This window comes from Vombatus ursinus, unplaced genomic scaffold, assembly GCF_900497805.2.
Source record: "Vombatus ursinus unplaced genomic scaffold, bare-nosed wombat genome assembly UNPS02009205.1, whole genome shotgun sequence".
NCBI classification, from domain to species: domain Eukaryota; kingdom Metazoa; phylum Chordata; class Mammalia; order Diprotodontia; family Vombatidae; genus Vombatus; species Vombatus ursinus.
In genome coordinates this window covers 52,060,429-52,086,594 of record NW_020948983.1, presented here as the reverse complement: position 1 = coordinate 52,086,594, position 26,166 = coordinate 52,060,429, and the positions used below count along the sequence as shown (strand labels likewise).

Below are 26,166 nucleotides of genomic sequence, written 5' to 3'. Positions count from 1 at the left end.
TCAGTGCTTAGTATAGTATTTTATGCATAGTAAGCCCTTCACTCATTCATACATTCATTCATTCATTCATTCATTCATCTATCCACCAACTGGATCCAAGAAAGACATATTTTATTGCCAAATCAGATGTTCTAGTGCAAGGCTTTAAACCATTTATGCAAACAAAGGTAGTAGAGATAACATGGGAAGATAAAATGACTCTAAAGCTTTTCTATTAGTTTAATAAGTTGTCCTGTGGCAAATATGAATAAATATATAGAAGAGAGGTTTACATGTCACAGAGACTAACGAACACCAAAGATTCTAGCGCTACCTCAAATGACAAAAAACTATCTTTGAGAATGCTTGCAGAGATCAGTGTATATCTAACCTTCGAAACATCTGAACCAGCCAAAAGATCAGGAGGGAGGCAGGAGGAACACATGACTCCCAACTGAAGGTTACAAATAAGCAAATGACATAAACAACATGAAAGGACGAACCTTGATACATTAAAGGAGGTTCCCAAAGAGTATTCAGAACACACCCTGAAATATCTACTCCCACCCTTAAACTGTACCAAGAAGCTCCTAACCATTTTTTTTTTTTAAGCACTTTTCAGTACTAATAAATCTGAAGTTTACTTACTTTTTGAGAGGCAGTTCTCAGCTCTGCCAGGCTGGTAGCAAGGTTCTTGGCACATTGGCTCAGCTGCATAGCTGCAGCCTGGTCGCTGACAGTAGGCACTGCGGCTTTGGCTGAGGCCACCATTTTGCTTCCCGGCTAGATATGAGCAGAAAGCAAATGGAGAATCTGTGTGGTCACGAACTCTTCCCCATTCAGTGACCCGAAAGGTTATTCCTTTCTTGTTCCTCTAATTTGTTTATGTTGTGTTCTTTTATACCTAAGTCACGTACACATTTGGTGCTTATTTTGGTATATGGTGTGAGGCACTGATCTAAACCTAATTTCTGACAGATTGCTTTCTAGTTGGGGGATGACTAAACAGTTCAGTCCCAGAGCAGAGAACACATGGCTTTAATTTCTGATTCTGACTCAAACTGGCAGTATGACTGTGGACAAGTCACCTAACTTGTCAGTTCCTTCAGAAACTCTCTTAAGACTATAAGCTGCAGAATAGCTACTAATCTGTATTAGTGGAGGGTATCTCTTTTACCAAGGAAATCATGGCTCTGGAACAAAAACAAACAAACAAACAAACAAAATGCAAATGAGGGAACTTTTTTTTGTTTTTTGTTCCAGACCTGTGACCTCACTGGACTTCCTAGGTATATAATTGATCTTGTCTAGTGGTTCTTCCCAACACTCTCTTCTTTAATGCCAATTCTGTATCCTCATGTATCACAACAAGGGCTATAATCTTAAATTCCAGATTATCCCCACGATTACTGAAGAACAACATAATACACACAACCAGGTTGGCTCCAGGAGGATGAATTTTTTGGCCACCTGAGTGCACATGGAAGTTAATTCATGCAGATCTATATGTGGTCTGTAGCAACTGAAAAGGAAGGATTGTGAAATTAATCAAGGCCAGCATGTGACAGGTTCAAAAAGGTAGTGGTATCTTGGAAAGGGAAGGGAATATGCATTTATATAATGCCTACTATGTTCCAGCCACTGTGCTAAGCATTTTACAAATATTTACTTGATCCTGGCAACAATCCTCCAAGGTGGGTGCTGTTGTTATCCCCATCTTACAGTTGGGGAAACTGCGGCAAACTGAGATTAAATGACTTGCCCAGGGTCACACAGCTAGTGTTTGAGACTGGATTTTAATTTGGGAATGAGAAAATCGCAATTGTGTTTCCTTAATCCCCATAGGTTCTTTACAAAGAATATGAGCAACAGAAACAGTACCCAGACTACCTGATTTCAGATCATTGGGAACACTGGAAATTGGCAAAACTATGGAAATGGTAAGGGAGAAAAATCTCCCCTATCCCCAATATCCTGCCACCATGCCAGCTGGAATTAAGAAGCAAACCCAAGAAGTAAAAATCAAGCGTTGTCTCCTTATAAGATCCAGATTCACAAATAGAATGCACTGAGAAACTGGCAAGAATAAGGATAACTACTCCATTATGGAAATTTTTTTTTTTTTTTAGAGAGGCAACATGGAATGATGAATAGAGCAGGTCTTAGAGCCAGAAAGACCTGGGCTCAAGTGCCACCTCTCACACATACTGGTTATCTTACCCTCACCAGGCTGCTTTCAGGAATCTAGGCTACTTTCTAAGACTACAAGGTACAGAGAAAGTGTTAACCTGTATTGCTAGAAGGAATGCCTTCAACCAACGAATTCACAGACTCAGTGCCTATCTTGATTCCTAATAATTAGATCTACATCTGTGGTGTAGACCTCTTCATGATGAATAACCATCTAATGTGTTTCTGGGAAAGAAAATGAGTTATGATAACCATTTTTTTGCATCCTATGTTTCCTGAAAAGGACTGGAGAGGTGACTGCTTTTCCCTCCTTAGAGGAGAGAACCGGCATATCTTTGGAGGAAATACAAAGTCTTCAGTCTAATGCACGGTTTTTGACTGACTACTTTAAGGGCTCCGGAATCTATCTAACTCCCACTTCTAACTGAAAGCAATAATCAGTTCAAGGCTGTTCATCAAAATTTCCAATTTATCATATTCTCTCCCTCACTTCCTTTCCTTAAAGAGGAAAGGAGAAAATTAAGTCAAAGTTACAGTCCTAGAGGAAAAAAAAAAGATTATCATGGATATCTGCTCTCAGGGATTTTCGCTATATTTTAGCATCCTGCTCTGCCAAGCTCAATATATCTCCTCTGAAACTGGAAAAATAATAAGAGAGTCTTCGGGGTCTGACTTCACCACAAAACATTTATTGAAGCTGTAGGAGGCATTCTCATTTCTCTCTTAAAAATCAAATGAAGAGGGAAAGGACCCATATGCACATATAGCAGCTCTTTTTGGGGTGGTAAAGAATTGGAATCTGGGGGGAAGGGCAGTTGGAGTCCTAATCACCTGGGGCTGGGCGGGACAATTATGGCATATGAGTGTGATGGGATACTACTGTCCTGTACAAACTGATGAAGGGGAGGGTTTCAGAGAAACCTGGGAAGACTTGTGACCTGATGCAAAATGAAGTGAGCAGAACCAGGAGAACAATTTATATATAAGACAAACTGCCCTGAAAGACTTAGGAACTCTGATCAACACAATGTCCAATCACAATTCCAAAGGACTCATGATGAAACATGCTACTCAGCTCCTGACAGAGAGGTGACGGACTAAGGGTGGTCTGAGACATAGTTCAATACGTACTATAAATCTATCTGAACAATTACATAGAACAAATATATCTAGATAGATAGATAGGTACACACATCCCTTTTAGATGGCCAATAAGGAATTGGTTTTTCGGGACTATACATGTTTGTAATTAAGGTTTTGTTTTTCTTACTTCCTTATATTGAGTGTTGGGGAGGAAGAAAGGGAAGGAAGAGAGAGGATCTGAAAACAAAATAAAATTTAATTTAAAAATTTTCTCTCTTTCAGGACAATAGGATACATGAGCGACGGGAGGCTCTGTGTGTCCTGGGATGGGTTGGTCAGTATTACCTACCTGGAGGAAGTTCTGGCTGGAAATGATGAGAGCGAGCTGAGCACTGAGATCTTCTGCTTGAGCCTGGCTCCCCCTTACCCCCTGGACCAGCTGAGGGATGTGATCAGCCACTGCCTGTGGGAAGCAAGGGAAAATATAATTAAGTACCTCTACGTAATCTGGGGAATGTAATTATGTTGAATTATCCAGAACGGGTAGGAAAATAACCTAGCATAAGGTTTTTCTTGCACATGAAATTCATTTATATGATCTCCTTGGTAGGCAAAGACACGTCCTAGACCTTAGGAAGCATATTTGGCCTTGGAAGGCTTTACAAATACAGGGTTTTACTCTATAGTTAAGCTTCTCCCTGGCAGATGCTACAACAAGGTACTGAGGAGTGATAGCTGGCTCACGGAAACCGAGCTTTCAACTTAACAGAACATATATAACTTTGAACTGATTACCTTCATGTAATTTGGCCATTTCTAAATCATGGCACTTGTCCTCCGGCTTCATCGCCCTCCTATCAGAACTTTGGCCTCTACCCCCGGGATGCTGGATGTGGAGGCTTTCACCTTATCTTACCCAGAACTAGACTTTGCTTTCTACCTCCCCTTCACGAGTTGCGGTCTTCAACTAGAAATGCTTGCATTTCTATCTTAAGCATTTAGCACAATGCTGAGCACATTGTAGGCACTTAATGAGTGTTATCAATCATTCATTCACACACAGGATCCTGGACTTAAACCAAGATGTAAGCATAATTTATGGCCAAAATAAAATCAAGTGGACCCATCAATTAATCCAAAGCAAGAAAGGTAATTAATTTGGAGAGGGGTGGGGAAGTTAGGACTACCTGGTTCTCACACATAAGCATTCACCACTAAGCTTTGACCTGATGTGTCTATTCCATGAATTAGGCAGTTGAGACTGCCACAATTTCTTTTTTTCTCGACTTCACCAAATATATTTCATTTCCTCAAATAGAAAAGACTTCCCCCAAAGGTGGTAAGACGCAGAATTTCATGTATGTAGAAGCTTATTGTCCACACACTGCTCAGAATAATTACTTCAAAAGAACTTATGCCTCATGGCATTGCCTTAAGTAATGAACCCACTGAAGTTCACGTCCTGTTCACCAATCTCACGACATTTTGCTCTTTAACCAGGTTCTTGAAAGCTGTAACTCAATGGGTTTTGTCGTTAGCCTCCACCTGGTAAATTATAAGCCTCCCCTTTTTCTGGAAGCTATATTGACTGGCTTTTTATTTGTTAGTCTTTTTTTTTTTTTTAATAAGGGAGCCTTTTCTTCTAGAAGTCTATTAACTTGATTTTCATGCACCTCCTGAGAAGTGGAAATGCCCATTTCCATACCCCGTTGGGTTGCTTATTGCTTGATAGGCCCTGCAGCAACCAAACTCAGGAGGAGGACAGCAGCTCCAACAATGGTACAAGCTCACACACAGCGGTGTTCTTCCATACAGCAGCAGCAGCCTCCACATAAAAGCAGTGTGAGAAAACCGCGGCAGAAATTGGCTCCTCTTGTATTTTCTTTGCAGTGCCCGCCTCGTATGTTTTTCAGAGCTTTTCCACTGATGAGCTCAGTGCTCTATTGACTAGCACGGGGGAATATGGAATTCAGGCCTTGGATTTCAGGGAGCCATAGTGATATTATCCAATTCCTTTCAAAGATAAATTTGTTTCTGAGATGGTAGTAGTCACCTCCACACCCTGGATTGAAATCATTTAACAGGAGGAGGAGGGAGGAAAAGTGATCAAGTTAAATTTTAAAATGTGCCATGTTTCCTGCCCAATTAATTTTTTAAAAAGTATTCCTAAGAGGCTCTGATCAAGTGTGTTATAGATAGATATCTAAGAAATGGCCACACAATAGGAATTGACAGATCAAACAATTTTTGTTCCTTCTGAGAGACCCAAGCTCACTGTGGCCTACTTAGCTAAAGATGGAGCCTCATAAAAAAAATGGAGACAGAAAGGCTCCCATAGACAATTCCAAAGGAGAAGTGGAGTTGAGGCCAAGTGGGAGTGAACAACTCAAGTTGTGGGCTCAGGCAGCCAATGGGGCAGAGGGCAAAGCAGAAAATGAAACACTATTATGATGTGTAAAGGATGAATGAGAAGTAGCCAGCTCTTCAGAAGAAAGGCCCTTTGGAAATTCAATGGTTTATCACTGTTTTATGGCATTCAAATGGCTGGGCCAATGAATGCATCTTTTTTTTTTTGCATCTTTCAAAAAAGAGGAGAAAGTAAATCCAGGACACAGGAAAGAAAGAACTGGAAAAAAAAAAAATTAAAAAAACAAGTACTGACAAAGAGCAGACTCAGGAACACCTGGAAAATGTGAGCCATTGTGAATTGGATTAGTGGGCCTGAATGATATCCATTAACTAAATTAGCAAGGCACTTAGGGCGGTAACACTCTTAGTATCATCTACAATAGACATCGTACTCTGTCAGTTTGGATACTTACCTTGCAGCTCTGGACAAGTTGCTGGTGTGCCGCTGGGTTCTTGTTGGAAACAGCCGCGTTTTGGGATGCCGCAATTGTCTGAGTAGCAGCAGCTGCAGCCTGTTTTGCTGCAACCTTAAAAGGAGGACTCAAGATGAGATGATTTTTTTTAAAGGTTTAGTTTTTGTTTCCTACATGTAAAGCAGCTCAGTCCCTGCTGTATGTGAAAGAATGAGAACATAAGTAGATAATGCCTTTTAAAATCACTGATGTTTTTTAAGTGTCCCTGGAAACCACCAAAAGTTTCAATTCCCTGGAACAGTTACTAAGTTAGCTTGGTATAAGAAGTGGTATTTTCCCTTTTTCTTTCTTATAAAGGGACAAGGAACAATCCCACCTCCTAATGGTATTCATAAGAAGCACCAAGGCGGATTCCTTTAAAAATAATAATTAAAGAAAACATAATGGAGCATCTTCCATGCAGCTCTCTAGGCCAAATACAAACGTTTCGTGCTCATGAATAACACTTTCACCCTATAAAAGTGTCTTGACAGAAAAGCAATGACACTATGTGCCATCTCCTATCTCCTTTCCTAAATAAAAAGACTGAGTCCAACTTTCAAGCCTGGTACATGTTTACACACAGATTTTGATGAATTGATCTCAAAGCTACTAATGAAAGGACCAGGACGAGGGCAACTAAATACGTAAAAGATTTTTTTTGTATAAGGGCTTGGCTTGGGCACGTGTATGTGTGTACTTGTACAAACACACAATACACTTTTTTTGCATCCTATACTAATTTTGGTAGTCAATATTCTCCTCATTACATGATATAAAATTTGATATACATCTAGATATATGGGAAGTCTATACACACTTTGACTTTGATGAGAATTCACTGACATTTCTTATTTTAAAAATGTTCTTCTTTCCTCTGTCTATTTAATTTATCTATTCAATCTCCCTATTTCCTATGATTCAAGAAAGTAGAATTCAAACATTCATTGGTATTTAATCAATCTTTCCCTCTGCTCCAAGGTTTGAAAGGATACCATAACAATTAGCTACCAAAATTTATAAGCTAAATAACCAATTTCCTTAAAAGAAAAAAAAGAATCACAGAAATATAACTGCTTCTGATACTAAAGATCTTAGCTGTCTAAATAACTGCTTTGGTACAAATAAGACGATAGCTTGAAAACTTATGTTAATCCTAGTTTCAGAGTTCTCACATACCTGAAATCCCTTCTCCTCTAACAGAATCAATTTCTTAGATATGAATTCTCTGTAACAACTGTGCCCATGGTTAAATCTTTGGTTTAATCAGAAATGAGATATACTACAAATTTGCTTATTTGTACAGGGCCTATTTCATGTAAAAAGCGGATATACCAAGAAGGACAAAAGAAAAAGAAAAAAGGCCCTTTTTCTGACCTCTAACCGGTTGACAATTTTTTTCTTAATAGCATTCTGAGCAGCTGCATTGGTTGCAACCCGGAGTCCTTCTGCAGCTTCCCTGAGTCTCTGCTGCTGATCCTCATTTTCTGGGTTAGCAGCAGCACCCTGTAAAATGAATGTAAAATGTAAAAAAACAAAACAAAACAAAAAGGTAAAATAAAAAAATTTTCACCCTGTGAAAATAAAAACTTCAAGAGGTCCAGGAAGTTCAATTACGTCCTCAATTGTTCTTTCATCTAATTCTGTCCTGAAAATAAGGTTGGCTGGTAGGAAAAGGTAATTTTCCCGAGAGATAACCTTTAAGGTCGAGAGGCTTCCTTTTGCCATTGAAAATATCTGCATGGCATATTTCAAACATGCTTTGCTAAGCTCTGAAAGATTAACCTCTAAGACTTATATCCTAAAGTGGTTAACGGCTGCCATGTGGATGAAGTATTAAACATATTCTGCTAACCCCATAGGGCAAAACCATGTGGAAATTACAGGGAGGTAGATTTTGGCTCAATTAGATAATTTTTATAAAACAGAGCTAACAAAAGTGAGTATGGCTGCCTTGGGATGTGGTGATGAATTCTCCAGCCCTGGGGGTCTTCAAGTAAAGGACATATGCTAGACAGTCTTCATGTTTTAAGTAAAGATTAGACTTGGCCTCTATAGTCCGTTCCAAAAGTATTATTTTATGATCCTTCATTTTCTGTGATCCATGTAAGATATCATGGGAACAGAAATGTAAGTCTTGAAATAAATTTAGGACAGTTAAAAAAATCACTTAGATGAATTTCATTTTTTAATTGAAAATGTGATTTACAACCTTGGATGTACTAAACTGTGAATCATCCCTATGGGATGTTGTCTCTCTATGGCATTATAAAGGGTTAAGATAAATCTATAGGAAACTCTACGGGGGGAGATAACCTCAGATAACATCTGAGGTTGTAAAGGAATTTTGCTAAAAATGAATATTTTACTAAAAACCATATTTCTGGTCATGGGGGCCAAGAAATAACAGAGATGAGAGGCAGTTCCCCTTCAGTGCATTAGCAAAAGAAATAAGACACTTGAAGCAGCTCTACAGGAGAAGGAACCAAGGGGTCATGTCCATATATTATACCTCCACACTGTTTATTTTTTTTCCTCTAAGTTCTTGGAACTTTGGGGGTGATGCTTCATTGTGGTTCAAGGCTTGGGAGTCTGGGTAGGTTTTTATAAAGCAGAGAGGGTATGTGAAGTGGAGGGATTAGAAATATAATTGCTAATACGTGGCAGAATTTTTTTTAAATGTCTCAATAGTTCATCTGTGGTTAAGTTCTCTTCTCCCCACCTTCCTAAAGAACAGCACACACAACTGAGTCATTCTCCCTTCCCACCCTCCACCCCCCTCCTTCCATGGCCTTTAAGTTGATAAAAATCAAAGAAAGAATGATGTCCATAAGGCAATGACGTGTGTAGGTGCCACATCTCCATCCTTGACTGGAGCTCCATGAGATCATCCTTATCTAAGCTTTGGATCTTCCCTAATGCCTGGAACAGTGTTCATCACAGAGCAGGCACTTAACACATTTGCTGAAATCAAATTATTTTCTATGGGACAAGGTTCATAAAGGGCAAAACCTGTTTTTGCTTTATTCTGGGTATCTCTAGCACTTGGCTCTGTGCCTGTCACTTAGTGAGTGCTGCTTGATAACTGCTTATTGATTGAAAGAATGTTATTCTATAGAACCCTTCATTGTTCACTTCCTTGTTCTAGTCTCATCAGGTCGGGTTGTACGTAGTGTAAATAAAAGATTCCTGCACTGGAAAGCCAGTAAACCCGGGATTCTAATCCCAGGGCTAACCCTATTCATCTGTGTGACCCAGAGCGAGCTACTACTCTACCACCTCTTTGGACTTGTTTCCTAATCTGTTAAATATTAATGGATCAAAGTATTAGAGTTGGAAAGAAGCTTGGTGATCACCTAATCCAACCTCTTTATTTTAGAGATGGGGAAAGTAAAGCCCAGAAAAGGGCCTGGAACAAAGCAGAGGAAGGGTACCTAATAATGGAGACTAATACTTTTGGGACACCCCATTTTTTGCAGGTTTTCCTTTCCTCTTCTCCTCCTACTGTCTTTACAGTGTTGAGCCATCACCATGGCTTATCAGCCAAAGTCCTATTAAGATTTTTATAGCTTAAAACTGCTCCAGGATTTTTAGGATACTTAACATAAATGAAGCAGGATCTTTTTCAATAAGGGACTGTGCCTGATGGGGGTGGGCCAGCTGGAGGCAGATTACTTTATCCTTTGTTTGCTGAGAGATAAAGTTACAGCAGCTCTGTTCAGATGTTTCTTCTGACTCTCACAAGCTCAAAGTCTCCTCCAGCCTGGCCTCCTGCTCCACCCGCCAACAGGTGTTGGCCGATAAAGATATCAGGCTAGGGTTTTCAACAATACTAAAACAATCAAAACTGTATGTTGCAAAAGGACAATGACCAAGCATGGATACAAAGAGGTGATAGGAGAAAGCATCTCCTCAGCCGCTTTGCTGGGGAGCTATAGGTGGGGAAGTGGATAGAGTGCCAGGCCGGAAGTCAGGAAGACTCATCTTCATGAGTTCAAATCTGACCTCACACAATTTACTAGCCGTATGACCAGGGCCAAGTCACTTCACTCTGTTTGCCTCCTTTTCCTTATCTGTAAAATGAGCTGGAGAAGGAAATGGCAAACCACTGCAGTATCTCTTCCAAGAAAATTCCAAATGGGGCCACAGAGAGTCAGACACGACTGAAACAACTCAACAACAACACTGAGAGATGCTATGCAGAGGGGGAGGTCTGAGAATATGGAATATGGCATACATATTCAGATCAGAATCTAGGAATTTAGTTTTGCCGAACTGTTTTTCCTCCCTCTCTTATAAGCATTCATTGGCTTTCTATGAGGGAGAGGACATGAAAATATATTGTGAAATGTAGATGAGGCAAAAATAATTATTTACTTTAAAAATAAAAAATTTATCTAAAAAAACTGTCTTCTTTTAGATTTAGTAAAAAGCACAAATAAAAAGGAAAACACAAAAGTATGGGAAAATTTCTTTGCTTGAAATTAGACAAATGGGGCAGCTAGGTGGTGCAGTGAATAGAGCACTGGACCTGGAGTCAGGAGAATCTGAGTTCAAATCCTGGCTCAGACATTATTAGCTAGGTGACCCTGGGCAAGTCACTTAACCTTGACTGCCTCCAAAAAGAAAAGAAAAAAAAAAAAGAAATCAGATGATTACTAATACATTTATAAATCTGGGTTTAAGTCATACCTCTGACACTAATGTGTGCGACCCTAGGCAAGTTACTTGACCTTTCAGGGTACCATGGAACTCTCTAAGACTATAAGACACTGGTGGTGTGAATATCCCAACCTGATGAAATGACAGGTAAGGACTAAACCAAAAAATAATAAATATGGTACAGTAAGAACACTGTATCTGTATTCAGAGGAACTGGGTTCGAACGCTGAATTTGCTAACCTGTGTGAACTTTGTTAGAGAGATTAAATCTTTCTGAGCCTCATCTTCCTGTTCTATAGAAAGGAAAAGTTATATGAGAACAGCCCCATGAACCCTTTCAGCAGTCAATGATATTACCTCACAGGTAGATTAGCAGAATAGCATGTAAGGAAGAACAAAATTCCTCAGTGAAAACAGCTCACACGATTCACTTTTCAGCACATCGAATCCACGTTAATTACCTTTGCAGCTTCAACCATGCGGGCAGTGGAGTCGGCCAAGAGTTTTGCAGCTGCCAGAAGCTTTTTGGAATTCTCCATGTCGATTTCAGCCTCGGCATCTGACCTCATGGCATTGACGAGGTCTGAGGTAGCTTGCGCGAGGACTCTGGCCTGCCGTACCATTTCACCTAGGGGATGAGACAGGTGAGCGTAGATACTATTCAAACCTCTGCTCTCTTAGACGTTTTAGAGGCGTCTGTTCTCTGCTAATGAGGATACAAAAATGGAGAAGTTAAGCCCTATGTAAAAAATACTCAATCCCTCTACCAGCCTCTTGGAATAGCAACTGCAGACTCAACACCTTACCAGAAAGACAAAGAAAAGAAACGTCTTCTGTGGAAGCCAAGCCTGCACGTCCTAAATAACTAGAATTTAATTATCCTCTGCACAGAATTAACATGAATAGAGAAACAAACTGGATTGAATTCTTATAGGACAAAAAAGGGCATCCTCTCTTTTAATAAAGCCTAGAAGGAGGTTGAGGTAGTGTAAGCTTTTATTTTAAACACAAATATACACATTTACTAAATGTGGAAAAAAAAATCCTTTTGCTTTATAATTGAATAATTATAATATATTATAATTATGTCATAATTATAATAATTTCATGAATAATTATTTATGGAAGATACAGAAAATATTTTTTAAGAGTTGTGTACTATCACTTAGTAAGTCGTGCTACAGAGAAACACATCTATTAGTCTGAAATAGAGTTGCTCCCAATTTCAGCACAATCCCTGTAATGAACTCTGTGAAGTTTTCTCAATACAACAGATACCTCTCTTTATCATTTACACTGAGTAGGACCAATTCACTTTCTCTCTCCTCACCCCTGCCCAAAATCTTTAAAGGAATCAAGAAATAAACATGTCCAAATCAAAGCCACTTACCAGCATCTCCCATTGAGCTGAAGATGCTCTCAGTAACACACATGATGGTGTCAGTTGCCTGGTCATAGCGGCCAATCGGCTCTCCTCGGCTAGCAAACTGCCGGACATGCTGCAGGAGGTCGTGTAAGGCCTGGCTGACCACGCTGGCTGCTGCGCTGACCTGCTTCAGCAGCTCACTATCATCTGTGGCATCCTGGCAGGCGCGGACGCAGTTTTCCACTGAACGGTCCACAAGTTTTCCAGCCTCAATCAATTGTTCCTGGCACACAGGGGAGCTGAGGGTGGGGCTCACTACCTGCAAGAGGACGCATACAGAGGCATTGGAACTACAGGGTGGTTTTAATCAATCCCAACTATGTGTAAGCATCTCTCAAAAAAAAAACAAAAACAAAAACAAAAAACTGCTGCAAGGTCTGGGTTCTGTTCATGCTCCAGAAATCATGGTATAATCTTCCTGCGTATGGCCCCTTGCCTGCCTTCCTATCTTCAGATCTAGGCTCAAAAGGGTCAATAATAGACTCCACTACCCCTTCTTTGCAAAAGTGGGCTGGGAGAGTGCCTATGAATGTAGAACAGTGTATATACTGACAGATGCAGGTGACTATTGCTTGGTACAGTTAAAGCTGCTCTTTTCTTTTTAAAATCTTTCCCCCCACAAAGGATGGTTCACTATGTAAGGGAATTAGGGTCATATATGTGGAAATCAACCATTCAACAAGCATTTATTAAGCACCTATGATGTGCGACGAAGGGTGCTAGGCAGTAGGAGTACACATTGAAAAAGAGAAACAATCCCTAATCTCAAATTAAGTTATATGAACAATAACAGTTAACATTTATATAGTGCTTTAAGGTTTGTAAATTGTGTTACATGCAATGAAGGTGATATAAAAATAAGATATTAATAAAGATGAGAAAATAACTAAAAAAAAAATCTCAGTCCATGGCCACCTCTTCCTGGAAGTATTGCCTAATTGCTCTCATCTACTTTATAGCCACTAAGTAAAAGTTAACACAAATCTGTACTGATTATTACATTTATATGTGATCAATTTTCAAATTCCTAAGCTAATGAAGGGAAGCAATGGCAAAGGTAATTCAAAATGGCAGATAAATCCCCAATTTACTGGAGTATATTTTTATATATAGGGGAAAGTGGGTATAACCAATGTAGGAATTTGCAACACTTAAAACAGAGTCCACAAGTAATCAAGAACTGATTGCATGGACTTCTGTATCTAGACTCTCAACATGTATTTTTTGATTGCCTGTTGAGAACATGTAATAGTAAGACCAACAGTATCTAAGTACACCTAAAATGTTTTTTGAGAAATTTCACTAAAAACCTCATTGAGTACTAAATCACGTGAAAAACTTTTTGAAAATCTACTACCACGTTCATTCCCAAATCTATTAAATACAGTAAATTCTAATTTATACAGGATAGTTGAGAAATAACCTATTCTGGTTAATTAAACATTCTCATTATTTGAGTGAGATGCTCTGGTACTTCAAATTGAATTAGAATGCAATAAAATCTATTCAAATATAATGAACATTATTTAACCTTTCTTAAGGGCATTTCAGGGCCTTACATTTCAGGGCCATCATGAACACCAATTAACAATACGTAGTACTCTTACCACCCTCCTCCCCTACAAAAAAAAAGAGGCGCTTCCTTCAAACAAACAATGGTACTTTAAGATTTGCAAAACACTTTATGAATATTTTCTCAGTTGATCAGAACAATCACTCTGGGAGGAAGGTGTTATTATTATTATCCCCATTTTACAGATAAGGAAACAGAGGCAGAGAGAGATCAGGTGATAACTTCTGAGGTCAAATTCAAACTTAGATCTTCCTGAGTCCAGGTCCAATAAATACCATGCCACCTACTTGCCCAACCAGGACAACATAAAAATAAGTATTTCTGATATTCTCCAATATAAATTCTTTCCAAGAGTAACATCTGGAATGAGCTTAATGCGTGGGAATTAACACGTAAATAGTTGTTATTCTTTCATAAAATAAAACAAAACAAAACAACCAAAAAAAACAATAAACAAAAAAAACTAGTCCCAAACTAGACAACTAGATGATTCAGTGGATAAAGACCTGGGCCTAGAGTCAGGAAGACCTGAGTTCAAATCCAATCTCTGACCCTATTTGCCATGTGACTCTGGGCAAGTCACTGAACCTCTGTTTGCCTTAATACACTGGAGAAGTAAATAACAAACCACTCTAGTACCTTTGCTAAGAAAACCCCATGGACAGTATTGGCATGCTACGGTTCACGGGGTCATGAAAAGTCAGATACGAATGAACAACAATAAAAGTCCCAAGGTTCTCTTCTTCCCCCAAAAGTCAGAGTTATATCTCACAGAGAACACAAAAACGATTGCATAGATCATCAATGGTATAAACCACTGATTGTTCATATTCACTTAAAGGTTTTGGGAGGGAGATAAGAATAGAGATCAGAACTATGATTCTGACTCCCAGGTGAGTAAATTCCGTCTACCAAAGCAGGTTGGTACCTGCAATTTACAGTCTTAGAAAACTGCCTAGAGTAGAGGTGTCAAACTTGGCAAACCTTCAAAAACTCTCCTAAACTAGACTGAAATGTAATTGGGAAATGCTTAATAAAATAAAAATATGATATGACATTGATAATGTTAATTGGTGGTTTTCTAAGTCAATGTATGGCCTGCAGGGATCAGTTTCTACTTGAATTTGACACCACGGGCCTAGAGTACTAATAGGCTAAGGGACTTGCCCAGCATCAAACAGCCAACATGATTTAGAGGTCAGACTTGATTGAACTTAAGTCCTCCCGGCTTTGAGGCCAGCTGTCTATCCACTACTCCAAGATGCTTTCCTTCCTTAATAGTGAGAGAGAGGTAAAACTAGGAAGACTACATAGGTCCCTAGCAATTAATTTTTGGCTAACCTGTCCCAGCTCTGAGATCCTTTGACCCCTACCCCCCAAAACAACAATAAATCAAGGCTTTTATTCTAGCTTATCCCCATTACATATAATGCTTGCTGAAGTGTTTTAGGTAGATGCTACTTATCATTTTAAGACTCTGTTTATTCCTATGCTCTCTAGTGTTTTTAATGGGAATGGGTGTTGTATTTTGTCCAAAGCTTTTTCTGCATCTATTGAGATAATCATGGGGTTTCTGTTAGTTTCGTTGTTGATATGGTCAATTATGCTGATAGTTTTCCTAATACTGAACCAGCCCTGCATTCCTGGTATAGATCCTACCTGGTCATAGTATATTATTCTTGTTATAAGTTGCTGTAATCTTTTTGCTAATAATTTATTTAAAATTTTTGCATCTACATTCATTAGGGAAATTAGTCTATAATTTTCTTTTTCTGTTTTGACTCTTCTTGGTTTAGCCATCAGCACCATATTTGTATCATAAAAAGAATCTGGTAGGACTCCTTCTTTGTCTACTTTCTCAAATAGTCTATATAGTATTGGAATTAATTGTTCTTTAAATGTTTGATAGAATTTGCTTGTAAATCCATCTGGCCCTGGAGATTTTTTCCTAGAAAGTTCATTGATGGCTTGTTCAATTTGTTTTTCTGAGATGGGGTTATTTAAGTATTTTACTTCCTCTTCTGTTAATCTGGGCAATTTATATTTTTGTAAATATTCATCCATTGCACTAAGATTGTCAAATTTATTGGCATACGGTTTGGCAAAATAACTCCTAATTATTGTTTTAATTTCCTCTTCACTGGTGGTGAATTCACCCTTTTCATTTTTGACACTGGTAATTTGGTTTTCTTCTTTCCTTTTTTAAATTAAATTAATCAAAGGTTTATCTTTTTTATTGTTTTTTTTTTCATAAAACCAGCTCTTAGTTTTATTTATTAGTTCAATAGTTTTCTTACTTTCAATTTTATTAATCTCTCCTTTGGTTTTCAGTATTTCTAATTTGGTATTTAATTGGGGATTTTTAAGTCAAGGCTTTTATTACAAATAAGACTCTGCAGCTCTGCCCAGTGAGTCGCCTACTTCACTTCTCTAAGAGACTCGTGTACCCAGATATCTTCACAACGACACTGTTAACTATGAGATGGCTACTCAAGACAACCGACACCTTTCCAAGAGTGAGTTACACAACTCAGAAATCTTTTTTGAACAGAATGTGAAAGAAAGAACAAGAACTCCAACTGGGAACACTACCAGATTTACAAAAGCTGGTATATGAGCAAACACTTTTGTTGTTATTGAGTTAAATTGTGTCTAATTGTTCATGACCCCATTTAGGGTTTTCTTGGCAATGATACTGTCGTGGTTTGCCATTTCCTTCTCCAGTTCATTTTACAGATAAGGAAACTGAGGCAAACAGGGTTAAAGGTCACACTGCTAGTGTTTGAGGCCTGATTTGAACTCATCAAGATGAGTCTTTTCCTGATTCCAAGCCCAGTGCTCTATCCACTGAGTCACTTAGTTGCCTTAGGACACCAAAGAAAAGTACCAACTCTCTAAGGGTCAATGCACTAGTCACAGTTTGCAGGGGATATAAAAAGGACTGAGGGGCTGGAATGCAACTCCACCAAAGCCACCTGGAGACACCTGAAACCATTCCGAACAAAAATCAGCGCAGTCCTCAGCAGCCACAAGAGTGGGAGCCCCACAGCCAAACACAACCTTACCTTAGCACAGGCCACCAGCTGGGAGGTGGAGAGAGCACATTGGGTGGCCGCAGCGATCACTCTGTTCTGCAGAACGGTGTCCTCCGCCACCTGTGCAACATTCTTTGCCTTCAGCACCAGCATGGCGGCAGCATTAGCGACGGCTTTGGCTAAACTCATTAGCACATCCTGCAAAAAAGAAGCAAACAATAAGGAATCTTATTTTTCATTTACTTCCTCCCTTAGTCCAGGAATAAAATGAGATATTTACTTGGGTGCTTAGAAGAGTCTTTGGCAATCATACAATAGGACAACTTGCAATCCTGACATCATATTATTTTTCTCATCCAATAAGTAGTCTGAAATACATCAATTTTGGGGAATGGGTTTCCATTTTAATAACTGGTTCACATGTACCAGACTTTCAGAATTAAGCCCTTAATTTAATTTGTTTTTTTTTCCATTTTTCCAAGATACTCTATAAATAAAATGGCAGAGTATTATAGTAGGAAGGGACTTGAGAAATTAAATCAGAATCAAATCAGTTCAGTATTTCCTAACCCAAATGATATTGTGGATGGTAAATATTTAAATTCTATTCAGTGAAGCACTGTCTGCTTCAGCAGTCTCGAAATACTGGTTTTCAATGGTTCAAGAGTCAGGTGCTAGAAGACAGGGTTAGGGTGGGAGAGGAGCAGATCACAGGTAAAAATTTTAAAGATTATACCTTTTCAGTTTAAAATAATGGATAAAAAATGGATGTTTTAAGGAGTGAAAGCGTTGTTAAGAGATAGATAAAACCTTTACTAAATGCTCACAACTGTAGACCAGGAAACATTTCTCCTGAATTAAACATCTATTTAGTCCAATACTGTCACTTTCTAGATGAGGAAGGAAACTGAGGCCAGGAGAGATCATGTGAATTATTCAAAATCAAACAATCAAGAGAGTGGAAAATGTGAGCCTTGAACTCAGTTCTTCTGATTCTTGGGCTAGGGCTCTTTTTATGTTGACTCTGATGGTAAGTAAAAATAAACTTGGAAATACAACCAACTTTCACAAATGCCATCTACAATGTTTGTCCACACCAGGTGAATATTTTTACTACAATGTGGAAAAAATCATCTTTTTAGACAACTGCTTTTTCAAACAGTTGAAATTCTCATCAGTAAAGTACGAAAAGTTTGGCCTCCAGAGGACAATACCAAAACACCCGGAGGAAGACATCGTATCTTGAAGTTAAATGTAGATTCTAAGGAATCAGTTCATCTTAAAGGTAGTCCTACCTTCTCAGACATGTTTGATAGAATCAAATATGATGAAAACTTGAAAAAAAAAATTTTTTTTTAACTAGAAACTAGAAAAATTTTTCTTTCACCTTCTGGCTAAAGAGGGAGAGAGCTGTGAACTCTCATAAAATAGGAAACACTGGGCAAAGGATATAGTGTATGTGGTTAAATCTTGTCTTGTTGACATACAGTGAAATGGGTATTACATCTGTGGAAAAAAGAGCAATTTCACTTCTTTAACTGGATAGTCACCCACCTGTCTAGTTTGCTGATCAATGATATACTAGGTTTGGTTTATTTTCCTTGATCAATTTAAATAAACACAAGCATTTATTGTTTGTACCTAGTATGTGCAAGATACCATGTGCACTTATTGTTTGTACCTACTATGTGCAAAGTACCCTGCTAGGCATTAGGAAAATGGAGGAAAATCAAACTGAGTAGTCTCAGACCTCATGGAGTTTACTTTCTTTTGAGAGAGACTACTGGAACACACAGGTAAATACACAGAAAATACAAGGCAACTTTCAAATTAAGGCACTATCAATCCAGGGAAAATACAAAAAATCTCATTAAGGAGTTGGTGTTTGAACTGAGATCTGAAAGAAACTAGGAACTCTAAAAGGTGGAGGTCAGGAGGGAGGGCACTTCCCCACAAGAAATGGCCAAATGGATGGTTTCTGGGAGACCTGGAAAAACATGCATGAGGTCCTACGGAATGAAGCCACGGGAGAATCAGGTTAAAGATGGGCAACTCTGAAAGACTTAAGAACTCTGATCAATGCAATGACCAAATATGATTTCAGGGGAATGACTGAGGAAGTGTGTGACCTGCTACCTAACAGAGAGCTGATGGATTTAAGGTGCAGAAAGAAAAAAAAGATTTTCAGATACAGGTAACATGATCATTTGTTTTGCTTGACAAATGCATATTTATTGCAAGAGTTTTGTTTTGACTTTTTTCAATGTGAGGAAGAGGAGGGGCACTAGTGATAGGTTGTAACTACTCTTCTCCCACCCCACCTCCAACAAAAAGAGAAAAGAGGATCATGGAACCATTAAAAAAAAAAAAAACAACAGAACAAAAGAAACGCCAGAAAAAACACATATAAGCAGCACAATTTTGAAAGTTACATGTAGAACGTATTATTATTTAAAAATAAAAGGAAGTTACATGTATAACCTATATCTGATTGCTTACAGTCTCAGGGAGAGGAGGGAAGAGAGAGAGAATTTGGAGCTCAAAACTTAAAAAAAAAAAAAATGTTAAAAAATTGTTTTAACATATAATTTGGGAAAAATAAAATGAAGCTTTATTTAATAGAGTCACGGTTTCACATACAATCCTCTTTCTCTATTCTACTTTGTATATGGAAATGGTTTTTTGTTTTGTAATTGTTAAGTCTTAAGTTTTAAAAAAAGAAAACTTTTTTTTTTTTTTTAAAGGAAGTGCATTCGAGACGTAGGGGCTGGCCTGAGCAGAGGAACAGAGATGAGAGATGGAATTCTACATATTAGAAACAGCAAGAAAGCCAATTTTGCTGGATGGGGTCACACGAGGAGAGTAATATATAAGGTTGGAAAAGAAGATTGGAGACAGGTTGCGAAGTCTTTGAAAGCCAAATCGACGAGTTTGTATTTGATTCTAAAGGTAATAAAAAGCCACTACAGTTTACGGAGCAGGGGAGTGAGACGGTCAAACCTGCGTTTTGGGAATATCACTTTGGCAGCCGTGTAGAGAACTAATAGAAGGGAGCTGAGACTAGAGGCAGGGAGATCAATTAGGAGACTGTTCCAATATTCCAGATGAGTGGGCCTCATCTAGGTTGTGACTGTGAATGGACAGAAGGAGATTGCTATGGAGATAAGACAGATAAGACCTGGCAATTGATTTGATGTGTGCCGTGAGAGAATGACTCTGAGACTGCAACCTGGGTGACTGGAAGGACAGGGGCCCCTCGAGAGAAATAGGGAATTTGGGGAAAGGGGAGGCTTGGAGGGAACGGTAATGATATGACTCACTTTGATTTAGAAATGCTGGTCCAAAATAGACAAGCCATTTTTATTTTAATAAGAATGTCAAGGCATTCCCCTCCCTGGAGAAAACCGGGAATAGAGGTCTTTATTAGTTCACTTGATAATGAAAAACACTCTAAAATCAGAGTGGTTTTTTTGGGGGGGGGCAGGGGGAAGACCCAGTATCTTTAAATGTAATATTTCTTACATTTTCTTTTTTCCCCCCTCTCATCTTTTGAAGGATTTCTTGTTACCTTACTGTGTCATTGTCTTCTGTTTAGCCTGTTTTAACTTTGAGGGCTTTCAGTTCTTAGGTGAGGTTCTGTTCTAAGTTGTCCATTTTTCCTACTCTTCCTTTCTATTCTTTCGTCCCTCACGTTTCCATTCTGTTTCCTCAGTTGCATTTTTCCAGACACTCTTATAGTCTCGGTGGCCAGGTCATTTTTTTCTCTGCGGCTTCCTGGACTTCCAATGGGGTTGATATTCTCCTTGGGGTTTATCCTCTGGGTGTGTCTCAAACCAAGGTATTTACTCGTGGTATCAGGGTTTTCCCTTGTTTGTTCATCTTATCCACTTCAGTAACTAGATTGTGGGGCCTGGCTTGGTCAGCCTCTGCAACTGAATGCCTGGTCCCCAGTATGGTGGATGAGAATAGGCCCCTCTTCTCAGGGACTCTGGGGAACCTCTGCTGAGCTCTTCCTGGAGGCTCCCCCTTGTCAAAGGGCTTCGAATTTTCCTTTGCCACCTGTTGTAGCTTCCAGCCTGTGCTGGGTTCAGGGGGTACTGCCATGCTGGGCTCCTGCCTTAGTCTGTAGTACCATGCATAGGCTGGATTTCTTGCAGGGACTTCCTCCAGCCTCACTAGATCCTGCCTGGAACTCCCTGGGCCTGTTCTCTCTTTAGCCACAGTCCTGTCTCCATGGGCTCTCACACATGCCCATTTCTCTCCTTTGACACTGACACAACCCTGGTGAAGGCCCACATCATCATGCCCAGGCTACTGCAGTAGCTGCTGGTGGGTCTGCCTGCCTCAGGAGCTCCCCATTTAAGTCTACCCTCCATTCAGCTACTGAATTGACCTTTCTTTTTTAGGCACTTGGGGTTAAGTGCCCAAGGTCACACAACTAGTTAAGTGTCAAGTGTTTGGTCTGAGGCCAGATCTGAACTCAGGTCCTCCTGACTTCAGGGCTGGTGCTTTATCTACTGCGCCACCTAGTTGCCCCATTGAATTGACCTTTCTAAAGGGCAAGTCTGACAATGCCACACCTCCAACACACATCCCATTCAGATAACTCCCAGGGTTCCCTATCACCTTGAGGATTAAATAAAAAATCTTGTTTGGCAGTCAAGGCCCTTTGTAACCTGCCCTCCAGTCATTCTCTATGTTATAACTACACTCATGTACGACACCAGCCTGCATGCTGTTCATTACACAAGAAACTCCAACTCCCAACTCTGGGCATTTTCAGTGGCTATCTACCATGCCTAGAACTCCCTTCTATCTCTGCCTCCTGGCTTCCTTCAAGAACCAGCTAAAATGCCACCTTCTCTAAAAAGCCTCTCCTGATCCTCCTTAATGCTAGTGCTTCCTTTCTGTTGATTGATTATCTCAAATTTATCCTGTCCATGTTTTGTTTCAAGGCAGCTAGGTGGCATCGTATTGGATACTGGATAGAGAGTTGGGCTTGGGGTCTGGAAGCCTCATTGCCCTGAGGTCAAATCTGGCCTCGGACACTTCCTCGATGTGTGACCTTGGGTAAGTCACTTAATCCTGTTTGACTCAGTTTCCTCATCTGTCAAATGAGCTGGAAAAGGAAATGGCAAATCACTCCAGTATCATTGCCAAGAAAACCCCAAAAGGGGTCACAAAGAGTCGGACATAACTGAAACAAGTGAACAACAATAAGAAACGGCTGTTTGTACATGGCTGTTTTTGGGATGTTTCCCCCAATTAGATTGTGAGCTCCTTGATAGTAGGGATTGTATTTTGCCTTTCTTTCTATCCCTAGTGCTTAGCACAGGGCCACACACTTAACAGGTGCTTAATAAATGCTTACTGACTGATTGACTGGGCTTTGGGGATGCCCTCAGATGACTTGTACCATGTTGGACCCACTGGGAAAGCCTTAGGCTGCTCTCCTGGGCTAGGTTTCTAGTGGCTTTGGGTTTTTCTGAGTGTTTGATATATATATATATATATAGGAAGATAGGGAAAGAAAAAGAATAAGCATTTATATAGTCCTTACTACGTTCCAGGCACAGGGCTGAGTGCTTTCTACAAATACTATCTTTGTTTGTTTTTTTTTTTTTTGGTTGGGCAATGGGGGTTAAGTGACTTGCCCAGGGTCACACAGCTAGTAAGTGTTATGTGTCTGAGGCCACATTTGAACTCAGGTCCTCCTGAATCCAGGGCCGGTACTCTATCTACTGTGCCACCTACCTGCCCCGTACAAATATTATCTTATTTGATCCTTGCAACAACACTGCAAGGCAGACACTATTATTATGCCCACTGTACAGTTGAGGAAACTGAAGCAAATAGTGGTTAAGCAGCAGGGTAATATAGCTAGTAAGTGTCTCAGGCAAGATTTGAACTCAGGTCTTCCTGACTCCAGGCCCACTGCTCAGTCCACTATGCCACCAGCTGCCTCGTATGAGATTGTCAATGGAAAATAAAGCATTTTGTACTGAAACCTGAAGGCAAATTCTGTGGAGAATAGGTAGGGTAAAAGCATTGTCAACATTTGCTCAGTACTTCTCTGTGACTGGGGACTCCATTCCCATTCCTCATTTATATGTCTCTTCTATATTTCTCAAAGAAATCCCTCTGAATGTTACGTTTTTAGAACCACTGTGACAGTTGGAAGGAACTTTATAGATTATTTAGGTCAGTATTTTCTCAAAATGTGGAGCAGGGAAACTGGAGGGGAGAGGAGTCCCAAAAGCCCTTACTGTGGGCCCATGAGATCAAAACTACTTTCAAAATAATACAAAGATATTTTAATTTCTAATTTCATAAAGATCAGTAGACATAACTCACATAGACAAAAACTATCTGGTGTCAATAATTTTTAAGAGTATCACGATACAGTCTTGAGACTAAAAAGTTTGAGAACTGCTAATACAGACTAATGACTCATTTTATATAGGAGAAAACAGGACCATTGTCAAGGTTTTTTTTTTTTAATTGTTCAATGGAGTTCACAGCATTGCTGCATGCAAATAACAAAACTCAATATTAAATAATGACAAGTATTTTAAAGAACTAAGGTTCATGTATAGTAGTCCCATTAATTAACCCTCTATTAGCTACTACAGTCGAATGAAAGGATTAGAAGAATTTTTGACTTCAACCTGAATCTCTAGAGATATTTTGCATAATCTTCTCAGTATTAAAATACCCAAAGAGAGTTTAAAGAGGACATTTTTAGGAGAAGAAAGGTAATGGATTTGACTCATTTAAGTAGTAGTAAATTTGCAACCCAACTCCATATCTATTTAACTCTTTCTTGTTTGCCCTACAGAATAGAAATCTGTAATTCTAAAGTAGTCAACCACAGAGAATGTGATTCTATTCTCAAAAAGTGAAAACTGAAGAAAAGGAACAGGTGCCTATCTGCTGGGGGCACTGGGTTTTTCTTGTTGTTCAGTCGTATCCGATTCTTCATGACCCCAGGGATCACAGCACGTCAGGCCCTTCTACCCTCTGCTGTGTCTTAAAGTCTAAGTTCCTGTTCCATATTTCTATTAGACTATCTGTCATTGCTGTCCCCTTTTCCTTTTGCCTTCAATTTTTCCCCACATCAGGGTCTTTTCTAATGAATCCTATCTTCTCATTATGTGGCCAAAGTATTTAAGCTTCAGCTTCAGTACTGGAAGTGAATAGTCTGAACTAATTTCTTTGAGTATTCACTGATTTGATCTCCCTCCTGTTCAATGGGCTTTCAAAAATCTTCTCCAGCACCACAATTCGAAAATGTCAATTCTGCAACGCTCAGTTTTCCTTACAGTCCAACTCTCACAGTCATACATTGCTACTGGAAAAACCACAGCTTTGACTATACAGACCTTTGTCAGCTGGGTGATGGCTCTGCTTTTTAGGAGGCTGTCCAGATTTGTCGTAGCTTTCCTTCCAAGGAGCAAGCATCTTTTAATTTCATGGCTGTGGTCATCATCTGCAGTGACCTTTGACCCCGAGAATATAAAATATGACACTCCTTCCATTTCTTCTCCCTCTGTTTGCCAGGCAGTGATGGGTCCAGTTGCCAAGATCTTAGTGTTTTTGACGTTAAGCTTCAGGTCAGCTTTTACATTCTGTTCTTTCACCCTCATCAAGAAGCTTCTTAATTCTGCTTCACCTTCTGCCATCAGAGTGGTATTGTCTACATATCTGAAATTGCTGATATTTCGCCCAGCAACCTTAATTCCAGATTTTGATTCATCCAGCCTGATATTTAACAGGATGTACTCTGCATATAAGTTAAATAAATAAAGTGTCACACTCCTTTTCCCGTCTTAAACCAATCAGGTGTTTTATGTTCGGTTCTAACAGTTGCTTCTTGGCCCACATACACGTTCCTCAGGAGACAAGTAACTGACAATCTGGTATTCCCATCTCTTTGAGGACTTGCCACATTTTGTTGTGATCCACACGAAGGCTTTAGTGTAGTCAATGAAGCAGAAGTAGATGTTTTTCTGGAGCTCCCTTGCTTTGTCCATAACCCAGTGAATGTTGGCATTAGGTTTCAGTGCCAGGCATTTTCCTCTATTTCTCCCAACACCCAGGATAGGTGATGAGGTTTCCTGATTTGGAAAAGAAGAGAAGTTTTCCAAGGGAAGGTCTCCTTCTCTCAGTAGCCCACTTAGGTCATATTCCTGATTCCTTCCCCTTAAATGTAATGGGGAGGCAGAAAAGCAAACAGGAGCCTGCTTCCAGGGCTTCAAAATGGTGACACTGTCAGTACATCAGGCAGGCTGCAAATAAAGCCTGGAGCTGCTCACCAGTGGATACATCACATCATTGGTAAGGAAAGGGTTACACACTGGCTTTTATTTTAGGTATCCTTCTAGAGTTGGACAGTACATAATCATGAGCTCTTCTCTAAATATAAAAGCATATGCATATGTATGCATAAACATAATAATGACAGCTAATAGCAAGAATTTATATAGTGCTTAAAGTTGGCAAAGCACTTTATAAATGCTATCTTGTAACAACCCTAACAGGCAGGCCCATTTTATGACGAAACTGAGGTACACAGAGGTTAAATGACTTACCCTGGGTTACACAGCTAGTCGAGTATCTAAAGCCAGATTTGAATTCAAGTCTTCCTTACTCTGACTCCAACATTCTATCCACTGCACCATCTAGTTGTGTGTGTGTGTGTGTGTGTGTGTGTGTGTGTGTGTGTATGTACATACATACATATGTGTGAGTGGATAGGAGAATAAAGGTAGAGCTTCAAAGGGACCTTAGAAGTTGCCTTGATCACCCTTCCTCATTTTGTAGATGAGGCCCAGAATGGTGAAATGATTTGTCCACAGGCAGTAAAGACAGGGTTTCAACACAGGTCCTCCAGCTCCTAATACAGTTCCCTTTACACTGTACCATATTATGCATGGATGTTCACTCACTGGGTATAGCATAGTTGGAATTCCTTTTGTATAGGGGTTGGACTAGATGAATACTGGGGCAGCTAGGTGGCGCCATAGTGCATAGAATACTGGGCCTGGAGTCAGGAAGACTCACCCTCCTAAGTTCAAATCTGGCTTCAGACACTTACTAGTTGTGTGACCTTGGACACATTACTTACCCCTGTTTACCTCAGTTCTTCATCTATAAAATGAGCTGGAGAAGGAAATGGCAAACCATTCTAGTATCTTTGCTAAGAAAACCCCAAATGGAGTCATGAGGAGTTGGACACAACTGAAATGAATGAACAACAACAAAATAGCAAGAGGCTTGTCCCAACTCTCTAATTCTGTGAGAGTATGTATGTGTGTGTGTGTGTGTGTGTGTGTGTGTGTGTGTGTGTGTGTGTGT

The 26,166-nt window shown here is 39.6% G+C and overlaps 1 protein-coding gene across 1 annotated transcript in view; it reads right to left on the bottom strand.

The window, feature by feature from the left end:
* TLN2 (talin 2) overlaps positions 1 to 26,166 on the bottom strand; it is a 579,984-nt gene that overhangs the window by 179,227 nt on the left and 374,591 nt on the right. The window contains exons 20-26 of the mRNA XM_027851789.1: positions 16,840 to 17,007; positions 12,166 to 12,460; positions 11,237 to 11,403; positions 7,491 to 7,619; positions 6,075 to 6,188; positions 3,602 to 3,715; positions 628 to 762 (exon numbers count right to left, since the gene is read on the bottom strand). Of these exons, the coding sequence (XP_027707590.1) occupies positions 628 to 762; positions 3,602 to 3,715; positions 6,075 to 6,188; positions 7,491 to 7,619; positions 11,237 to 11,403; positions 12,166 to 12,460; positions 16,840 to 17,007 (1,122 nt within the window). The remainder of the gene's footprint in view (positions 1 to 627; positions 763 to 3,601; positions 3,716 to 6,074; positions 6,189 to 7,490; positions 7,620 to 11,236; positions 11,404 to 12,165; positions 12,461 to 16,839; positions 17,008 to 26,166) is intronic.